This window comes from Oncorhynchus gorbuscha, linkage group LG16, assembly GCF_021184085.1.
Source record: "Oncorhynchus gorbuscha isolate QuinsamMale2020 ecotype Even-year linkage group LG16, OgorEven_v1.0, whole genome shotgun sequence".
NCBI classification, from domain to species: domain Eukaryota; kingdom Metazoa; phylum Chordata; class Actinopteri; order Salmoniformes; family Salmonidae; genus Oncorhynchus; species Oncorhynchus gorbuscha.
Genome location: NC_060188.1, coordinates 50378741 through 50399502, shown reverse-complemented (window position 1 = coordinate 50399502; position 20762 = coordinate 50378741). Strand labels below are relative to the sequence as shown.

The following is a 20762-nucleotide window of genomic DNA, read 5'->3' as shown; positions in this document are numbered from 1 at the left end:
AGGCAGAGGCATAACATGACATGGCCCCACACTGTGGGTCTTATTTCTCTCTCTGGGAGATGCTGTCATGAGCCACTCACATTGGTCTTGTTGACATTCAGACCTGTCAATCTGTCAAATCACCTGACAGTAGCCTAGCCTGTTTTCTTTCAAGTGGATGTGTTCTGAGCTTGAGCACAACTGTAATCAATCATCTTTAAAGCTCACTCTCCCTAAGCAGTAAAGATTGTACTTGGTGTTTTATTCTGACTGATGATATTTTTGTCTTTGTGTGTCTGCAGGGTACTAATACCCCATGTGACTGAAGTTATTGTGTGTGTGTTCCTGTGTGTTTCCTAGTATTACCCTAACTGTAGTCTGAGTGATTATGTTTTTGTTTTTAGAGTACTATCCTAACTGTGAGGTGATGTTCATGGGCATGGCCAACATCCACTCCATTAGGAACAGCTTCCAGTCCCTCCGAACAGTCTGTAGCCAGATCCCTGACCCTGGGAAGTAAGTGGATCCCTCTGACCTTTCTCTCCCTCCCTCCCTCCCTCCATCCTTCTCTTTCTCTTTTCATCCCTCTATCCCCTTCTCCAGGCCTCAGTAAGGTTACACCACAGGGAGAAGGGGAATGCAGCCAGCCGCAATCCAGCCCCATTCCCGCTGGGCAGGCCAGCTGTCTGGCCTGAAGTGTGTGTGTGTGTGTGTGTGTGTGTGTGTGTGTGTGTGTGTGTGTGTGTGTGTGTGTGTGTGTGTGTGTGTGTGTGTGTGTGTGTGTGTGTGTGTGTGTGTGTGTGTGTGTGTGTGTGTGTGTGTGTGTGTGTGTGTGTGTGTGTGTGTGTTTAACAATTTAAAATTATTTAAAATACTTGAACTGTGCTTTATTGAGCTTGTCTGTCACAATGGATGCAATAGAAGAGTCCCAAAAGGGCAAACACGCCCACCTGGCATTCTAGGTTAGGCTAAAGGAAATGCTCAAAGTACTTGAAAGATTTGAACTAATATTTGTCCCAGGTCTTTTGTGTGTGACTGTCTCCTTGCATGTAGAGAGTGCATGCCCCAACTCCAAAACTGGAATCAGTGACATCACACGATGCGCACGAGGGCTTTTCTAGTGGTAGATTTCCTGGTATTCTAAAAGAGGTGCTGTAGTGACCCCTTCTAAAATGACAGAGCCCATTACAGATCTAGGTCAGGGGCTTCACTTCCCGCTACCGCACCCCCCTCCCCTGTGTCCTCACGGTTACCTCCGCTTACTCTACCCATCGTTATTTATTTACCTCCCTCGGAATACATTCTAAAACCTCTATACCTGTTCTGATTGGTCCCTCCTTGGCTTGTGTATTCCCAGCTGGCTTTCTGCTCTGGAGAGCACCCGTTGGCTGCAGCACCTATCCGTCATGCTGAAGGCTGCCACTCTAGTGTGCTCTGCGGTGGAAAGGGAGGGACGTCCTGTCCTGGTGCATTGTTCAGACGGGTGGGACCGCACCCCACAAATTGTGGCTCTTGCCAAGATCTTGCTGGACCCCTTCTATAGGACACTAGAGGTAGACACACTCACACTCGTTCTGACCCCTGGCCCTTAGGATACTGTGGTCACTAAGACTAACACTGATGCAGCAAATATCAGGTTTTGTTACATTTTGATAGTGAAAGTTCATGGTATTACCAATTGTTGCTCACACCCTATTGAATTGACCAAAAACACACACACACACACCTTTTTTTATGCCATGGTGTGAGAAACACAACTGAACCCCCCCCCAATCCACAGGGTTTCCAGGTACTGGTGGAGACAGAGTGGTTGGACTACGGTCATAAGTTTGGCGATCGCTGCGGTCACCAGGAGAGTGCTGAGGATGTGAGTGAGCAGTGTCCTGTCTTCTTACAGTGGCTAGACTGTGTTCACCAGCTGCTCAAACAGTTCCCCTGCTTCTTCGAGTTCAACGAGGCATTCTTGGTATGTACAGTAGGCTACACTTACCACCTCTCCTTTTCGATTTCATTCTCTCACTTTCTTTTACCCAGTCATTCTCTTCTCACTCTTTTTCTCTCCTTTCTCTTACTCTTTGCCTTCACCTTCTCTCTCTTTCAACCTGGCACTTTTTACTCCTCTTCTGTTGGCATAGGACATGTCTTGACGATTTATTTGACATTTGTACATAAGAGGTATCAGATAGTAACCTGTGAACAAAGTATTATGTGTATGGTGTCTTAAAGTGTACATACAAATCAAATCAAATTTTAGTCACATACACATGGTTAGCAGGCGTTAATGCGAGTGTAGCGAAATGCTTGTGCTTCTAGTTCCGACAATGCAGTAATAACCAACGAGTAATCTAACAATCTAATTCCAAAACTACTACCTTATACGCACACAAGTGTAAAGGGATAAAGAATATGTACATAAAGTTATATGAATGAGTGATGGTACAGAACGGCATAGGCAAGATGCAGTAGGTGGTATCGAGTACAGTAGAATCATATGAGATGAGTAATGTAGGGTCTGTAAACAAAGTGGCATAGTTTAAAGTGGCTAGTGATACATGTATTACATAAAGATGCAGTACATGATAGAGTACAGTATATACATATACATATGAGATGAGTAATGTAGGGTATGTAAACATTATATTAAGTAGCATTGTTTAAAGTGGCTAGTGACATATTTTTCCATCAATTTCCATTATTAAAGTGGCTGCAATTGAGTCAGTGTGTTGGCAGCAGCCACTCAATGTTTTTCAGTCCCTCGGTCCCTGCTTTGATGCACCTGTGCTAACCTCGCCTTCTGGATGATAGCGGGGTGAACAGGCAGTGGCTCAGGTGGTTGTTGTCCTTGATGATCTTTATGGCCTTCCTGTGACATCGGGTGGAGTAGGTGTCCTGGAGGGCAGGTAGTTTGCCCCGGTTATGCGTTGTGCAGACCTCACTACCCTCTGGAGAGCCTTACGGTTGTGGGCGGAGCAGTTGCCGTACCAGGCGGTGATACAGCCCGACAGGATGCTCTCGATCGTGCATCTGTAGAAGTTTGTGAGTGCTTTTGGTGACAAGCCAAATTTCTTCAGCCTCCTGAGGTTGAAGAGACGCTGCTGTGCCTTCTTCATGATGCTGTCTGTGTGGGTGGACCAATTCAGTTTGTCCGTGATGTGTACGCTGATGAACTTAAAACGTACTACCCTCTCCACTACTGTCCCGTCGATGTGGATAGGGGGGTGCTCCATCTGCTGTTTCCCGAAGTCCACAATCATATCCTTTGTTTTGTTGACGTTGAGTGTGAGGTTATTTTCCTGACACCACACTCCGAGGGCCCTCACCTCCCTGTAGGCCGTCTCGTCGTTGTTGGTAATCAAGCCTACCACTGTAGTGTCGTCCGCAAACCTGATGATGGAGTTGGAGGCGTGCATGGCCACGCAGTCATGGGTGAACAGGGAGTACAGGAGAGGGCTCAAAACGCACCCTTGTGGGGCCCCAGTGTTGAGGATCAGCGGGGTGGAGATGTTGTTACCTACCCTCACCACCTGGGGGCGGCCCGTCAGGAAGTCCAGGACCCAGTTGCACAGGGCGGGGTCGAGACCCAGGGTCTCTAGCTTGATTACGAGTTTGGAGGGTTCTATGGTGTTAAATGCTGAGCTGTAGTCGATGACCAGCATTCTCACATAGGTATTCCTCTTGTCCAGATGGGTTAGGGCAGTGTGCAGTGTGGTTGCGATTGCGTCGTCTGTGGACCTATTTGGGCGGTAAGCAAATTGGAGTGGGTCTAGGGTGTCAGGTAGGGTGGAGGTGATATGGTCCTTGACTATCAATGTAATTAAAATGAATGTCCTGCCCAGATTTCTATATCTGTTTCAATCTCTCCCTATCCCTGTTCCCGCAGCATTTTTTTCCTGTCTTGACAAGCTGACCAGACGGTTTATCTGGCACGGCAAAACTTAAATCTCCCCAATTTTAGAATGTACTACTGGGCTGCACAGTCTAGGTTTCTGGCTCAGAGGTTTGACAATGGTCCCTCTCCCTCATGGTTGAACATTGAAAATCTTGAGGTAAATGATGACACTGGGGCAGAATAGTTTTACAAATGGGACAGAAAATCTATAAAAACCATCACAGACAACCCTTTAATCATATATTCTGTCCTGGCATGGTGCAAACTGCATGAGCTGTTCGGACGAGAGGGATTCCTTTCCCCTAAAACCCCTTTATGGAACAATAGATTGATCCCTATGTTTTTCCAGAATAGTAACTTTAGATCATGGTCTGATAAGGGGATCACTCTTCTGGAACATTGTTACGAGGAGGGAGTTCTTATGTCTTTTGATCAGCTGAAACAGAAATACCACTTGCCTAACAGGGACTTCTTTAGCTACCTACAACTACGAAACTTTATTAGGGTGACTCTCAAGGGACAATGGAACCTACCTAAGATGTCACCTATTGAACAACTCTGTCATGCAGACCAACCACTGTTCAAGACCATTTCCCGTGTATACGATGCTCTTATGTCAGGACTAACACTGCCTGGGCTAGATAAACCCTGACTTAGATGGGAGAAAGATCTGGGTATTGATCTTGATGAGGATCTATGGAGTGACCTATGCAGGGATGGTGTTACATCCACATTGAACTCCAGATACAGACTGATCCAGTTTAATTTCCTCCATCACCTCTATATCACCCCATCTAGACTGCACAAGTTCAACCCAGATATCTCCTCCCTATGTTTGGCTCAGATGAAGGAACATTCCTCCATTCCACTTGGCAGTGTTCAAAACTACACGGTTTCTGGCAGGGGGTATGCGATACCATATCCTCAATTCACGGGGTTGCATTCCCTTTAGACCCGGAGGTCTGTCTACTGGGTAACTTTACTAAACACCAATCTTAGGCAAAGCCATACTATAAAGCTTACAGAAATATTGCTAGCGATTGCCAAGAAATGTATTGCCTTGAAATGGAAATTGGATTCCTCTCTGCCAGTTGCAATGTGGCTATCGGAAGTTAATAGTTGTATCCCTTTTGAGAAAATCACTTACTGCTTGAGGAATAAGTTAAAGACATTTTACAGAATTTGGCAACCTTTTATTGACTATATGGAGAATCTCCCCCCACATCTTATTGATTGAATCTCTATATAATCCTTACATAATGTTTCACACATAATGTATAATATGTAGCCTATGGCAGGTAATCCAATGTCTCGTTATTATTTTTGTCTTATTGTATATTTCTATATATAATTCTTCTTTTTTTTGTTACGCTCGTCTGTTACTGTCACTTTGTCCTATCGTTGTCTAATATCTTTTCACTTAAAAAAAAAATGTTCTTAATTGGAAAATGCAAAAACAAAATATTTTTAAAAATTAAAAAACACACCAGCCAGCTGGTCTGCACATGCTCTGAGGACGCGGCTGGGGATGCCGTCTGGGCCTGCAGCCTTGCGAGGGTTAACACGTTTAAATGTTTTACTCACTCTGGCTGCAGTGAAGGGGATTCCGCAGGTTTTGGTTGCGGACCGTGTCAGTGGCACTGTATTGTCCTCAAAGCGGGCAAAGAAGTTATTTAGTCTGTCTGGGAGCAAGACATTCTGGTCCGCGACGGGGCTGGTTTTCTTTTTGTAATGTGTGATTGACTGTAGACCCTGCCACATACCTCTTGTGTCTGAGCTGTTGAATTGCGAGTCTACTTTGTCTCTATACTGACGCTTAGCTTTTTTGATTGCCTTGCGGAGGGAATAGCTACACTGTTTGTATTCGGTCATGTTTCCGGTCACCCTGCCCTGGTTAAAAGCAGTGTTTCGTGCTTTCAGTTTCATGCGAATGCTGCCATCAGTCCACGGTTTCTGGTTTGGGAATGTTTTAATTGTTGCTATGGGTACGACATCGTCAATGCACTTTCTAATGAACTCGCTCACCGAATCAGCGTATTCGTAAATTTTGTTATTGGACGCAATGCGGAACATATCCCAATCCACGTGATCGAAGCAGTCTTGAAGCGTGGAATCAGATTGGTCGGACCAGCGTTGAACAGACCTGAGCGCGGGAGCTTCTTGTTTTAGTTTCTGTCTGTAGGCTGGGAGCAACAAAATGGAGTCGTGGTCAGCTTTTCCGAAAGGAGGGCGGGGGAGGGCCTTATATGCGTCGCGGAAGTTAGAATAACAATGATCCAGGGTTTTACCAGGCCTGTTGCGCAATCAATATGCTGATACAATTTAGGGAGTCTTGTTTTCAGATTAGCCTTGTTAAAATCCCCAGCTACAATGTATGTAGCCTCAGGATATGTGGTTTCCAGTTTGCATAGAGTCAAATAAAGTTCGTTCAGGGCCATCGGTGTGCCTGCTTGGGGGGGGGGGAATATATATGGCTGTGATTATAATCAAAGAGAATTCCCTTGGTAGATAATGCGGTCGACATTTGATTGTGAGGAATTCTAAGTCAGGTGAACAGAAGGACTTGAGTTCCTGTATGTTGTTATGATCACACCATGTCTCGTTAATCATAAGGCATACCCTCCCGCCCCTCTTCTTACCAGAAAGATGGTTGTTTGTCGGCGCGATGCGCGAAGAAACCAGCTGGCAGCACCGACTCCGATAGTGTGTCTTGAGTGAGCCACGTTTCCGTGAAGCAAAGAACGTTACAATCTCTGATGTCTCTCTGGAATGCAACCCTTACTCGGATTTCATCTACCTTGTTGTTAAGAGACTGGACATTGGCGAGAAGTATGCTAGGGAGCGGTGCGCGATGTGCCCGTCTCCGGAGCCTGACCAGAAGACCGCTTCGTTTGCCTCTTTTACAACGTTGTTGTTTTGGGTCGCCGGCTGGGATCCGATCCATTGTCCTGGGTGGAAGGCAGAACACAGGATCCGCTTCGGGAAAGTCATATTCCTGGTAGTAATGATGGTGAGTTGACGCTGCTCTTATATTCAGTAGTTCCTCCCGACTGTATGTAATGAAACCTAAGATTACCTGGGGTACCAATGTAAGAAATAACACAAAAAAATACTGCAGTTTCCTAGGAACGCGAAGCGAAGCAAGGCGGCCATCTCTGTCGGCGCCGGAAGTCTCAGTATTGTGTGCTGTGTAAGGACTGAGAAAAAGCCATTGTAAAGGCATTGTAAAACTATATATACCTTCGGACTCTTTGTTAAGAGTGTACCATTGTATGTATTGTAAGGAATGTGTGTAGCGGCTAACTGTGTTGTGTTCCTCTCCTCCCAGGTCAAGCTGGTTCAGCACACATACTCGTGCCTGTACGGGACGTTCCTGTGTAACAACGGGCGGGAGAGAGAGGCCCGCAACATCTACAAACGCACCTGCTCCATCTGGTCTCTGCTCCGCACCGGCAACAAGAACTTCCAGAACTTCCTTTATATTCCCTGTCATGAGATGGTAACCTACCTCTACGGTCACGTTTTTCTTCTCTCTTCTTCTTCTGTTCTATCCTATCCACATTATCTCCTCCCCTCTCCTCCATTTTCACATTGAGGCACAAGGTGTCAATCTTTCCCACGTCCAATACACTTCTGATGACGCCCAGGATCATAGTGTGTCGGTAATGAGTGGAGCATTTTGATACTTTTGTTGACCTTTAAAAGAAAGGAAAGATGCTCTCATCCAAATATTCACGATTAAGGCATAAAAAATCATATCTGCACCATTTATATGGATTTACTGAGACAAAACCTAATTAATGTGTTTGTCTTTTATTGACCTCTGGCCCCTGGTCCTCTCCTCCCTGTCCCCTGTGTCCAGGTGCTGCAGCCGGTGTGCCACACCCGGGCCCTGCAGTTGTGGACGGCCGTCTACCTGCCCACATCCTCCCCCTGCACCGCTGCCGAGGACGCCATGGAGCTCTACCTGTGCCCCTGCACACAGGGAGATGAGCTCACCTCACAATCTCTCGACAGGTGGGGCTATCCCTTACCCACTCACTCCATTCATCCATCTCCGTCTCTAGTCATCAATACAGCCCATTAGTGTTTTCGTATGATCATTTACTTAATTTTATCTCAAGCCATCGTCGACCTACTTATATTCCTGGTATTGCTCTGAGCTCTCTCTTCTCAAGGCTTATTAAATAAGGAGGCAACAGGCTTGTGGTGAAAACTGACGGTGGGCTTGGTTCACTATCTTACATCTTGTTGCTCAGATCCAGCCTGCTCTCTAGTGGTACAGAAGGAAGCTCACCGATGAGGGAAGCTCCGTCAACTTGAGATTGGTATTTGTTTCCCCTTTGTGCAGGCTTCCTAAGTCTCGCTCCATGGACAACCTGGTGTCGGCCTGTGAGAACGGGATGGCCCTCACCCGCACCTCCAGCGACCCCAACCTCAACAAGCACTGCCAGGAGGGCCGTACTGCCCATGGCTTGGAGCCTATGGCTGCTATAGGAGGAGGGGACGAATCCGATAGCCCCGAGGACGTCAGCCCTGACACGGGATTGGACGACAATGACTCGGAGGTGGAGCCTGTCACTCAGACTCCTCCTACCACACCCCTGGAGATGGAGCCAAGGGAAGAGGGCTTTGAGGAGGAGGAGTTGAGAGAGGAGATTTGTCTGACGACACAACCTCTGCCCTCCCTGCCCCTCCCCCCCATCACTCTGGAGAAGGGCATCCCCCACCCCACCCCTCTCCCCCTGCCCACACCCATTCTCCTCCATTCCCTCCCCCAGACCACCAGCCCCCATTGCCCTCCACCTCCCTTGCCACAACAGGCGGATAACAGCTGCTACAGGACTTCTGAGGTCACTACCCACCCTGCCCGGGCAGCAGAAGCATGCCTACCTTCCCCACCTGCCTGGAAGGGCCCACTACCGACAGCTGTTCTGAATGGGCCTATCACCTATCACCAACTCCAGAACAGCCACTCAGTGTCTGCAGAGCTGCCGGCCCTCAAGCAGCTAGTTCCTCTATTCTCTATGGCCATGGAAGACTCCACAGAGACCCTCACGGACAAAGCAGAGGCCCCACCAACACTGCCCCACAGCAGGAGAGAAAGTCTGGGCCAGACCCGGGCCCCAGAGTGGGCCTTACCCCAGGCCCAGACCCAGTCCCAGGCCCAGGGAGCGGAGAGAGAAGGGAAGAGGACAGAGGTTGTAAGTGGTAGAGAGCTGGTGCCTCCGAGAGAATGTGTAGTAGCAGTACCAACAGTAGCAATGGCCTCCACATCTACAGTGCCCCCTGTTGACAACAGCCAGGTAGTGGCAGTGCGACACCCGGTCTCCCAGAGCCAACTGAGTGTCAGTGAGGAGCTGTCTCTCCTGGGCTCCCACTGGGAGAGTGTCCAGGGCCTGGTCCAGTCTGGCCTCCCAGCCAATCTCTCCTCAGGTCTCTGTCGGGCCCTCCAGCCCACCGCCTACCAGAGTCGACGCCTGGCTGGCAAGCTGCTCCGTGCCCAGGGCATGGCCGTGTCCAACGGGTTGCCTAACGGGGGTTCGCAGTGCTGCCGCAGGGAGAAGGAGGAAAGGGTCCATGGCCCGGCCCCAGCCAGCTCCAGCCCAGTCCAGTCAGGGTCAGGCTGGCTCTCTGCAGTCAGAAGCAGCTCAGGCTATGCTGCCATCTGCAGCCAAACCAGCACCAGCACTCCACCCACCTCTTCAACCCGCCAGTTCTTACCAGCCTCTCCCTTCTCCCCGCCCTCCCAGCCCTCCCCGGCCTACCTGGATGATGACGGGCTGCCAGTGCCCATGGACGCGGTGCAGCAGCGTCTCAGGCAGATCGAGGCGGGATATAAACAGGAAGTGGAAGTGCTGAGGAGACAGGTGCGCCAGCTGCAGATGAGGCTGGAGAGACAGTACGGCATGCCGCCCTCTGAGCCTGACGTCGACTACGAGGACGACATTGTGAGTAACTCTCACATGTAGACTTTAAACAGTAACCCAGTGTTGAAAAACTCCCAATTTATTATTACTGTACTGTGAAATTATGGCATATGTCTCTCGCTCTCAACCTGTCTCCCTCCCTCTCATATTGACCTGTCTGTTCCCAGACGTGTTTGCGTGAGTCAGACGACAGTGACGAGGAGGAAAGTCTGTCGGATCACAGCGAGGACTGTTTCTCCGAGGGCAGCTGGGACAGAGTGGAGCAGAAGGACACAGAGGTCAGCGTCCCTCATAGTCTGCTTCAGGTTTCTCTCTCTCTCTACTGCTTCTTATATATAACCCTATACTACACTGTATACTACAGCCTCTCCTCTCCCACTCATCTTTCCACCTTTCTGCCCCAGATACGTACAGTGCCTTCAGAAAGTGTTCATATCCCTTGACTTATTCCAAATGTTGTTATTACAGCCTGAATTCAAAATGGATAAAAAATAAATACTAATAATTCACCCATCTACACACAATACCTTATAATGTCAAAGTGAAAACATATTTTTAGACATTTTTGCTCATTTATTATAAATTAAATACAGAAATATCTCATTTACAGTACATCAGTTTTCACACGCCTGAGTCAATACTTTGTAGAAGCACCTTTGACAGCAATTACTACTGTGAGTCTAAGCGCTTTCCACACCCGGATTGTGCAAGATTTGCCCATTATTCTTTTCAAAATGTTTCAAGCTCTGTCAAATTAGTTGTTGATCATTGCTAGACAACCATTTTCAGATATATCAAAACTTGCCATGTATTTGTTGAGCCGATGTTTCATATTCGGTTCCACGCATTACAAACTGATTCAGGATCAGCTTTTACCATCAGAGCCCAAACCTTCAGGCACATCTGAAACAATAAGACCGAACCTGGAACAAAATTTCTAACAAGCGCTAACAAAAGTAATTATTTTGTGAGGAAGCACAATGTGTCGCGGAGAGTTTCTGTGAAATAACCTATATTGGTGGTTAATAAGTAGAGTCAAACGGTATGATAGACAAAGTATCCTTGTTATCAGTTAGGCTACATTTCACAATCAAATTCCCGAGGCATTGTAATCGCTCCAGGTACCAAGCGTAACGAAGAAGGCTATCTATCACCTACAAGGCAATAAAAAAATAAATTTAAAAACATTTCAATCTCTCACCCACTAATTAGGCTAGTATTATGGAATAACTACAATGTTCTTGATCCAGCCTCAGTTTTCTCCTATCACAACCATTAAACTATGTAACTGGTGAAATCCCTAAGCCCTTTCCTTCCTCTACGGTAACTGAGTTAGGAAGGACCCTTGTGTCTTTGTAGTGACTGGGTGTATTGATATTCCATCCAAAGTGTAATTAATAACTTCACCGTGCTCAAAGGAATATTCAGTATCTGCTTTTTTTTTTTTTTTTTGCCATCTACCAATTGGTGACCTTCTTTGCAAGGCATTGGAAAAGCTGTCTGGTCTTTGTGGTTGAAACTGTGTTTGAAAATTCATTGCTTGACTGAGGGACCTTACAGATAATTGTATGTGTGGGGTACAGAGATGAGATAGTCGTTCAAAAATCATGTTAACCCTGTAATGTTGATGTCCGTGCACCCGTGAAAATCCAATTAGCATAATAAAACATCCCTGTAAAAATCCATCAGTTTAAACACTATTATTGCATAGAGAGTCCATACAACTTTATTATGTGACTTGTTAAGCACATCTTTACTCCTGAACTTATTTAGGCTTGCCATAACAATGGGGTTGAATACGTATTGACTCAAGACATTTGTGACTCACAACCTGGATTTAGTCTTATGTAGCAAAATATAAAATTGTGTTTTTTTACATTGATAAAAGTGGAGACTACAAAATGGTAAATCATACACTCCATTTTTTTGAGGAACAATGGGAAAGTAATCTGCTTTGAAAGTTGTTAAACTTGTAAACTCACTTTTGAGAAAATGGCCTTCTCTTTGCTCCTCTTTGTCTACACCCATTCAGCATCGTTCACACCCTCTTAAGCTTTAGTTCCACACATTTGTTTCCCTCTGGATAACATGAAAATAGCCTAACCAGCTCTGCTGGCAACAATTTCAGCCAACATTAGGCTCTAACTAGCAAAGCAAATGGTTCTGGGATACGAATAATAACGTCATACCCGTAGCGTTAGCTAGGGAGCCAGCCAGCTAATGTTAGCTAGCTAGCTAACAGTACACTTTAGCTTGAAATGAAACTACATTCTGTCAAAATTATAAACATGTAACATACGAAAATGTAGCTAGCTAGACTATCTTACCTATATACACCATCATACATGATGGATGTGTCTCCCTGTCACGGATGCCATGCCACGGTTTCCCTTAGTTTGAAGATGTAATCCGGAAACAGGTATTTTCTCCATCTCTTTAGCTATCATACTCTAATTCCACTGATTTCAAAACTCGATCCTCCAGAAAGTGGAGAGCAACGCTTATGCAGCTCCACTACACAATATATATTTTTAAAGCCGTGCTCAACAGGTTTATCAACAAAGACTGACCAGCTCAAACAGACATAAACCATCTATATGGCAGAACAATCCTAACTCCCCTCTCGGCATGTCCAGCCCACTCATTATCTCAGCCAGTCATGGCTAGTGAGAAGGTTGCTGGCTTTTTCTGTGGCTTAACCAACATGGCTTGGAATTTAACATGTATATTCATATTTAAAGATTGCATACAAGTTTGTTATTAAGGCAAATGAAAGTTTTTTTTATAATAAAAAAAATATATACATGTGTTTTATATCATTTTAAATCTATTTTCGTTAATCCCACCAAAGTGTACGATTTCAAATAAGCTTTTCAGCGAAATCACTACAAACGCTTATGTTAGGTCTCCACCAAACCACAATAAGCACAGCCATTTTCCAGCAAAATATAGCCTTCACAAAAACCAGAAATAAAGATAAAATGAATCACTAACCTTGAATTATCTTCATCAGATGACACTCATAGGACTTTATGTTACACAATACATGCATGTTTTGTTTGATAAAGTTCATATTTATATAAAAAATCTGGCGTGTTAGATTCACCAGTTCCAAAAACATCAAGTGATTTTGCATAGCCACATCATTCAACATAAATACTCATCATAAATGTAGATGATAATATAGTTACACACATGGAATTATAGATATACCTTTCCTTAATGCAAATGCTGTGTCAGATTTTAAAAAAACTTTACGGAAAAAGAAATGCATGCAATAATCTGAGACGGAGCTCAATTTAAAAACATCACAGCCGCAAAGATGGCATCAACATAAACAAGAAATGACATGATAGATATTATCTTACCTTTGATGATCTACATCAGAAAGCACTCCAGGAATCCCAGGTCCACAATAAATGTTTGTTTTGTTCGAAAATGTCCGTTATTTATGTCCAAATACCTTCTTTTGTTAGAGCGTTTGGTATACATATCCGAACACTAATTCTGGTCAGCGCTATATCGGACAAAAACTTTAAAAAGTGATATTACCGGTCAAAGAAACATTTCAAACTAAGTACAGAATCAATCATTAGGATGTTTTTAACATATAGCTTCAATAAAGTTCCAACCGGAGTATTCCTTCTTGTCTTCGTGAGCAATGGAACGCAAGTGACTACCATGAGGAAAAAGTGGGATCACAAAATAGCTGCTTGATGGACAGCTGATATATTCTGCTCTCATTCACTCCCACAACAACATAGAAGCCTCATTATAATTTCTATTGATGGTTGACATCTAGTGGAACCCCTAGGCAGTGCAACATCATTCATATCACAAGGGGATTTCATTGGGAACTGGTGAATACATACAAGCTCAGATTTCTGACTTCCTGTTTTGATTTCAACTCAGGATTTTGCCTGCCATATGAGTTCTGTTATACTCACATACATCATTCAAACAGTTTTAGAAACGTCAGATTGTTTTCTATACAATACTAATAATAATATACAAATATTAGCAACTATGACTGAGGAGCAGGCCGTTTGATATGGGCACCTTTTCATCCAAGCTACTCAATACTGCTCCTGCAGCCATAAAAAGTTAATCCATTTTAAATTCAGGCTGTAACACAACAAAATGTGGAGAAAGTCAAGGGGTGTGAATACTTTCTGAAGGCACTGTATGTGTCACACACTGTTCTAAAAGAAATGCGTGTATCTGCAGGTCACCAGGTGGGTGCCCGATCACATGGCCTCCCATTGTTTCAACTGCGACTGTGAGTTCTGGATGGCCAAGCGGCGACATCACTGCAGGTTTGTTTAGCTTTACCATTGACCACTAATGTATGCATTAATCAAGAAGCCAAAATGTAGAGTGTAGGATAATAGACATAGCATAAACCTTCAACGCACAGCAGATTTTATACCTCACCAACCGTGATTTGAGATTAAAAAAGACTTACAGCACGTACGACATCCCTTGCGTCTTCAGTGAATCTAGTTGTTGACTCTGTTTGCCCTTTTCCCTCCTCTAGGAACTGTGGCAATGTGTTCTGTAAAGACTGCTGCCACCTGAAGCTGCCCATCCCAGACCAGCAGCTGTACGACCCTGTCTTAGTGTGTAATGTCTGCTATGACCTGCTGCTGGAGGCTAGGAACAGAGAGATCTGCAGCCAGCAGCTCAAGAAGCCCATCGCCACAGCCTCCAGCTGAGAGACAGGAGAGAGAGCCCCTTACTGAGTGTCCCAGTCCTGGCTCAGTCTGGCCTGGCCTAGTTCAGTTTGGCCCGGTTAGGACCTGGATGAGCACCTTCTTGGATCAGCTTGAGCCATGTGCCCTGCTCCTTACTACCCTAACATGGTCTGGTCTTGGCTGTGTGGGAAGATGAGGAGGACTTGTGGTTGCTCTGTGGCAGGGAGGCGAAGCTTGAAAATGGAGAGAGGCCACTGACCACTGGGGATGAGAGACTGACTGAGGAGTGGAAGAAGATAGGGGATGACAGTGAATTAACTGAGTGAGGGAGATGGATGAGGAAGAGTTGTTATGGAGGCTATCCCACTGAGTTGAACCCCTTTTGGTCTAACACATTTCCAGCCTGGAAGGAAGGCTGCAGCATCCTGCTGTCCTGCCCTGGGGCTGTTGTTCTCCACTGGTGCCTCAGATACCCTCTGATGCCACATGCCACCCCCCTGCTCCTGTAGCTCCATCTCAAACCTACCTGAATATCCACCCCCATTGTAGAGCATCCCTCTCACACACACCAACCAACCACCCCATAATGTGCCTCCTCGCCCAAAACACACACACACACACACACACGAACACACACACACCTACTCGCCTCCAAGGACAATCTCTCGCCCTCCCAAGTGTTGGGGACTCCAAAGCCTTTACCTGTTAAATGGAGACTGATGACAACTTTAACAAGAAAAAGAAAACATGCTGCTACAGTATTTAAGTCTAATTTTGTATTCTTATTCTTTTGTGCACTGCAAGCTGTTTGTGTATTTAAGGGAATTTGAGACCAAACCCGAGCGAAAGGGAGAAATCTGCTGTTTTACTTGCTGTTGTATCTTTTTGTGGAGCTTGAATGTAAATGTTAGAAATGAAATGGACAAGTGTGTTGGAGTAACTGGAAGACTGGGGGTAATATTTGATTATGCGGTAACACTTGACACCCAGCATCACAAAACATTATGACGTGGTCATAACCATTTCATATGTTATAACAGCTGACATAATATAATATGGTCCTAACACTCATGACACATATTTAGACTTGTTGTGACATATATTGTGTTATTTTATGGCTGGTTATGACACCTACATAAGAGTAAAAACACACAAAACCTACCACAGTAGTTATTTTATGGCTGGTTATGACACCTACATAAGAGTAAAAACACACAAAACCTACCACAGTAGTTATTTTATGGCTGGTTATGACACCTACATAAGAGTAAAAACACACAAAACCTACCACAGTAGTTATTTTATGGCTGGTTATGACACCTACATGAGAGTAAAAACACACAAAACCTACCACAGTAGTTATTTTATGGCTGGTTGTGATGTTATGTATATTTTTTTAAAGTTGACCATATTTAATGAACATTGTAATTTCGCACACATTGATGTCAGACATGCACCTAACCCAATGCTGATGACTGGATGAATGCAGGAGAAGATTTCAGGAGCAGGACAAAGACACCCTCTTTTTGACTGATTTAAAGGGGATGTAAAATGAGCCTATCTGGCTTATATGATTATGATGGTCATAATGCTTCTTGACAGTGTCATAAAGTGTATTTTCTCAGTCCAAGTAAAGTGACACAGGGTGGCCATAATGCTTCATGACAGTGATGATGATGAAAAATAACATGACTGTAAAGAATTCATTACAACAACAAAGGTTTCAAGAAACAAACATTCAAACGAAAGGAAACATCTTGTCAGGGAAAAAAGTATTACATTTAAAAAAAAGTTTTGACACTTATGTAGGTGTCATAACCAGTCATCAAATAACGAAACAGATGTCACAACAGGTGTAAATATATGGGTCATGACAGTGTTATGACCATGTTATGACAAGTGTTACCGTTTATGTTAATGCACATTAGGTGGGTTGTGTACTTTTTCATTCCTGCATTGTGTTATTTAAAAATAATAATAATATGCACAGTTAATGTGGTTCTGCCTTCATCAATGCTATTCTCAAGTCCTGTCACAACTGTTTTAACATTAGAGTTACACCACTATTTGTATCGAGAAAGGTTTATAACAGATAAATAATTGTCATTCGGACATGCACCTGATCAGAGGAGTCTTAAAAAATGATAATAGAATGGCTAACCATCCAGACAAGGAAAGTTGTTTCCACGTTTCCAAATAGAGGGTTTTATGCAATGTTGTCATAGAGTATGACTTGAAAGATCACTAGAAAGTACTTGATGGCTGTTAGCTGATGGGAGAGGGAGGGAGGGAGGGAGGGATGGATGGAGGGGTTTTGAATAATGGAGTATACAGTACCAGTCAAGTTTGGACATACCTATTCATTCAATGGTTTTTCTTTATTTTTACTATTTTCTATATTGTAGAATAATAGTGAAGACATCAAAACTATTAAATAACACATATGGAAGGAATCATGTTGTAGCCAAAAAAGTTTTAAACAAATCCAAATATATTTATATTTGATTCTTCAAAGTAGTCACCTTTTGATTTGATGACAGCTTTGCACACTCTTGGCATTCTCTCAACCAGCTTCACCTGGAATTATTTTCCAACAATCTTGAATGAGTTCCCAAATATGCTGAGCACTTGTTTGCTCCTTTTCTTCACTCTGTGGTCCAACTCATAGTAAAACCATCTCCATTGGGTTGAGGCTGGGTGATTGTGGAGGCCAGGTCATCTGACGCAGCACTCCATCACTCTCCTTCTTGGTCAAATAGCCCTTACACATCCTTCAGGTGTGTTGGGTCATTGTCCTGTTGAAAAACAAATGATAGTCCCACTAAGCGCAAACCAGATGGGATGGCTTATCGCTGCAGAATGCTGTGGTAGCCATGCTGGTTAAGTGTGCCTTGAACTCTAAATAAATCACAGACAGTGTCACCAACAAAGCACCCCGACACACCTCCTCCTCCAAGCTTCATGGTGGGAACCACACATGCGGAGATCATCCGTTCACCTTCTCTGCGTCTCACAAAGACACGGCGGTTGGAACCCAAAATCTCAAATTTAGACTCATCAGACCTAAGGACAGATTTCCACCGTTCTAATGTCCATTGCTCGTGATTCTAGGCCCAAGCAAGTCTCTTCTTATTATTGGTATCATTTAGTAGTGGTTTCTTTGCAGAAATTTGACCACGAAGGCCTGATTCAACAGTTGATGTTGTGATGTGTTTGTTACTTTAACTATTTATTTGGGCTGCAATTTCTGAGGCTGGTAACTCTTATGAACTTCTCCTCTGCAGCAGATGTAACTCTGGGTGTTCCTTTCCTGTGGTGGCCTCATGAGAGCCAGTTTCATCATTAGCGCTTGATGGTTTTTGCAACTGCACTTGAAGAAATTTTCCGCAATGACTGACCTTATGTCTTAAAGCAATGATGGACTGTCATATCTCTTTGCTTATTTGAACTGTTCTTGTCATGGGGCGGCAGGTTAGCCTAGTGGTTAGAGTGTTGGACTAGTAAATGAAAGGTTGCAAGTTCAATCCCTGAGCTGACAAGGTCATTCTGTTCCTAGGCCAACACAGGGCTATCTATATCATGTCACACCACAACTGATTGGCTCAAACACATTAAGAAGGAAATAAATCCCAAAAATAACTTTTAACAAGGCACACCTGTTAATTGAAATGCATTTCTGACTACCTCATGAAGCTGGTTGGGAGAATGCCAATAGTGTTCAAAGCTGTCATCGAGGCAAAAGGGTGGCTACTTTGAATAATCTCAAATATAAAATATATTATGATTTGTTAAACACTTTTTGGGTGACTACATGAGTCCATATGTGTTATTTCATAGTTTTGATCTTCACTACTATTCTGTAATATAGAAAATAGTCCAAATAAAGAAAAACCCTGGAATGAGTAGCTGTGTCCAAACGTTTGACAGGTACTGTATTTCTACAGTGATGTTTGAGAGGGGCTTGTTGATGTACAGTAACATTGTCCTGTTGCGATTGACTGCTTAACCCTCATCTTTTGATTGATTGTTCGATCAATCGTTCGATCATTGTCCTTGTCAGGTTCCTGTCTCAGAATGTAGTACCTGGCATTAAAAAGACTCCAGAGAAAGTACTAAAATGCTATTTCTTTATTTCCTGTGCTTACAGTAGGCGAGTTTGGCAGTGTATCTAAACTGAGTTTGTCATGTTTCCAAAATGAACTGAAACTGTTGTGGAACGTAGCTAAATCAGTTTGGACGCCTTGCCGGAGTTTGGCTGTGGTTCCAACAAATTGTTCTATTGCAAAAAGCTCTGTGTTTGTTTCGTCTAATGAGCTTTCCTTGACACAATAGTACCATATTTACTTTATTTTGGAATTTTTATTTTTGAAAGCATTTCTCAAGGAGATGACAGCAGGTTAACTAACTGGACACTGCTTGGTTTGTTTTAATGGTACAGATAGATGCTTTAACAACATGGAAACTGTTTAAATATCAGAACAGGGAGATGTCCATTAGATAAAGATAATGAGATTGATTTGTTTGTAAATGAATGAACTGAAGATTTAAAGATTTAACTTAAATATTGAGTTTGTATGGTTGTCATGGTTATCCATTGCATAATAACTTTTGGGGTCTTTTCACACAATGTTGATTAAGGCAAAACCTTAAGGAGGAGGTTGTGGAACCCAGATATGTAATATAATACATAGTTATCTGATTCTGTACTAGTGGCTAAAACCTGTCACTTAGCAAATAATTGTGTAAACAAATTAAATGCACTGTAAAAGGTCAAGGGTTAAAATAAAAAAGATGATCTATATCATGGATGTGCTTACCATCTCCTTTCTCTGTTTGATGTTTTTATGACGTTATATTATCTTCAGACTAAGCTTTTCGGTGCCCACCTGCTTCAGAAGTATGAATTGAGCATTGTATATTAGTTCACCTTTGGGCAGGCTGCGATTTTGGGTTTTGAACAAAACAGGATTTGAGTTATTAAGACTACCACCACCTTGCCCTCTCTACCCATCCTGGTCCCAGACAGGAGGCTGGCATGTGGAGTGGGGATCTCTTGCCATCCCTCAAAAGGTAACTATATCAAGGACAAGGACATCATCATTCAATTGACATTTATATTGGTGTAAGGATAGTTAATTAGTTAACTTCATATTGCACATTCTAGTTGGCGAGGTATTGTACTTGTTGTAGCCTCAGACGCTGGACAAGGTGCTGAAATGCCAGTAGTCTGACTGAGCAGGCCAGATGGCCTGAGAATGAATTGGATATGTCATTTTCGGGTTGATACATGGCATTCAACTCAAGTCATTGGGGCGGCAGGGTAGCCTAGTGGTTAGAGCGTTGGACTAGTAACCGAAAGGTTGCAAGTTTGAATCCCCGAGCTGACAAGGTACAAAGCTGTCATTCTGCCCCTGAACAGGCAGTTAACCCACTGTTCCTAGGCTGTCATTGAAAATAAGAATTTGTTCTTAACTGACTTGCCTAGTAAAAATAAAAAATATCAACTCTCTCATCTCTTGTCATGGCCTCTGGGGGGCAACGGTGTTCACAATACAAGTACTGTAGCAGTGAAACAGCCTGTGTATTTGTTTCCAGGTCTCAGAGACTGGACAATCAGGCTTTTACAGTATCATTTTGTGTGTGCGCGTGTCAGTTAGTTATAAACTATCAGATGAGGTGACAACCTCCTTATCATCTATATAGATGGAGGAATTTCTAATTGGACATGGCTGAGATGACGTTTTATCACCCAGATCAGTTAAATAAAGGGGTCATGGGGAAACATATTACCCACACCCTCCTCAGATTCTGAACAGTGGACACACACACACACACACACACACACACACACACACACACACACACACACACACACACACACACACACACACACACACACACACACACACACACACACACACACACACACACACACACACACACACACACACACACACACACACACACACACACATTTAAGTAATCAGAGGTGGTCAGTTGTCAATTTGTATAATGATATATCTCTACCTGCATGGTGTTAGTTTAGTGGCAGTCTTCTCATACCTCCTGACAGTTGAACTGTCAATAAATGCCAGCATATTCACTATTGAAAATAATCTCATAATGAAAACCTCTGTAAATATGTGAGCAATTGATAAGCTATCAGAGAAGACGTTATCGGTTGGGATGTTTATTAGAAGTAATGCCCGAGGGGGAGGGGCCAGGGCTGTTAATAAAGTATAAGACCCCCTTAGAAGAAGAATGGATCAC

At 43.8% G+C, this 20762-nt stretch overlaps 1 protein-coding gene across 7 annotated transcripts in view; it reads left to right on the top strand.

Annotated features, from left to right (window-relative positions):
• mtmr4 (myotubularin related protein 4) overlaps positions 1 to 15707 on the top strand; it is a 140137-nt gene extending 124430 nt beyond the window's left edge. For 6 of the 7 annotated variants that reach the window (XM_046306276.1, XM_046306275.1, XM_046306273.1 and 3 more), the window contains 9 exons: positions 384 to 495; positions 1337 to 1532; positions 1760 to 1945; positions 7197 to 7367; positions 7731 to 7885; positions 8220 to 9819; positions 9966 to 10103; positions 14026 to 14114; positions 14336 to 15707. In XM_046306276.1, coding sequence (XP_046162232.1) covers positions 384 to 495; positions 1337 to 1532; positions 1760 to 1945; positions 7197 to 7367; positions 7731 to 7885; positions 8220 to 9819; positions 9966 to 10103; positions 14026 to 14114; positions 14336 to 14513 — 2825 coding nt within the window. In that variant the 3' untranslated portion in view covers positions 14514 to 15707. The remainder of the gene's footprint in view (positions 1 to 383; positions 496 to 1336; positions 1533 to 1759; positions 1946 to 7196; positions 7368 to 7730; positions 7886 to 8219; positions 9820 to 9965; positions 10104 to 14025; positions 14115 to 14335) is intronic. The other variant, XM_046306274.1, reaches the window with a different exon arrangement.
• The last annotated feature ends 5055 nt before the right edge of the window (positions 15708 to 20762 follow it).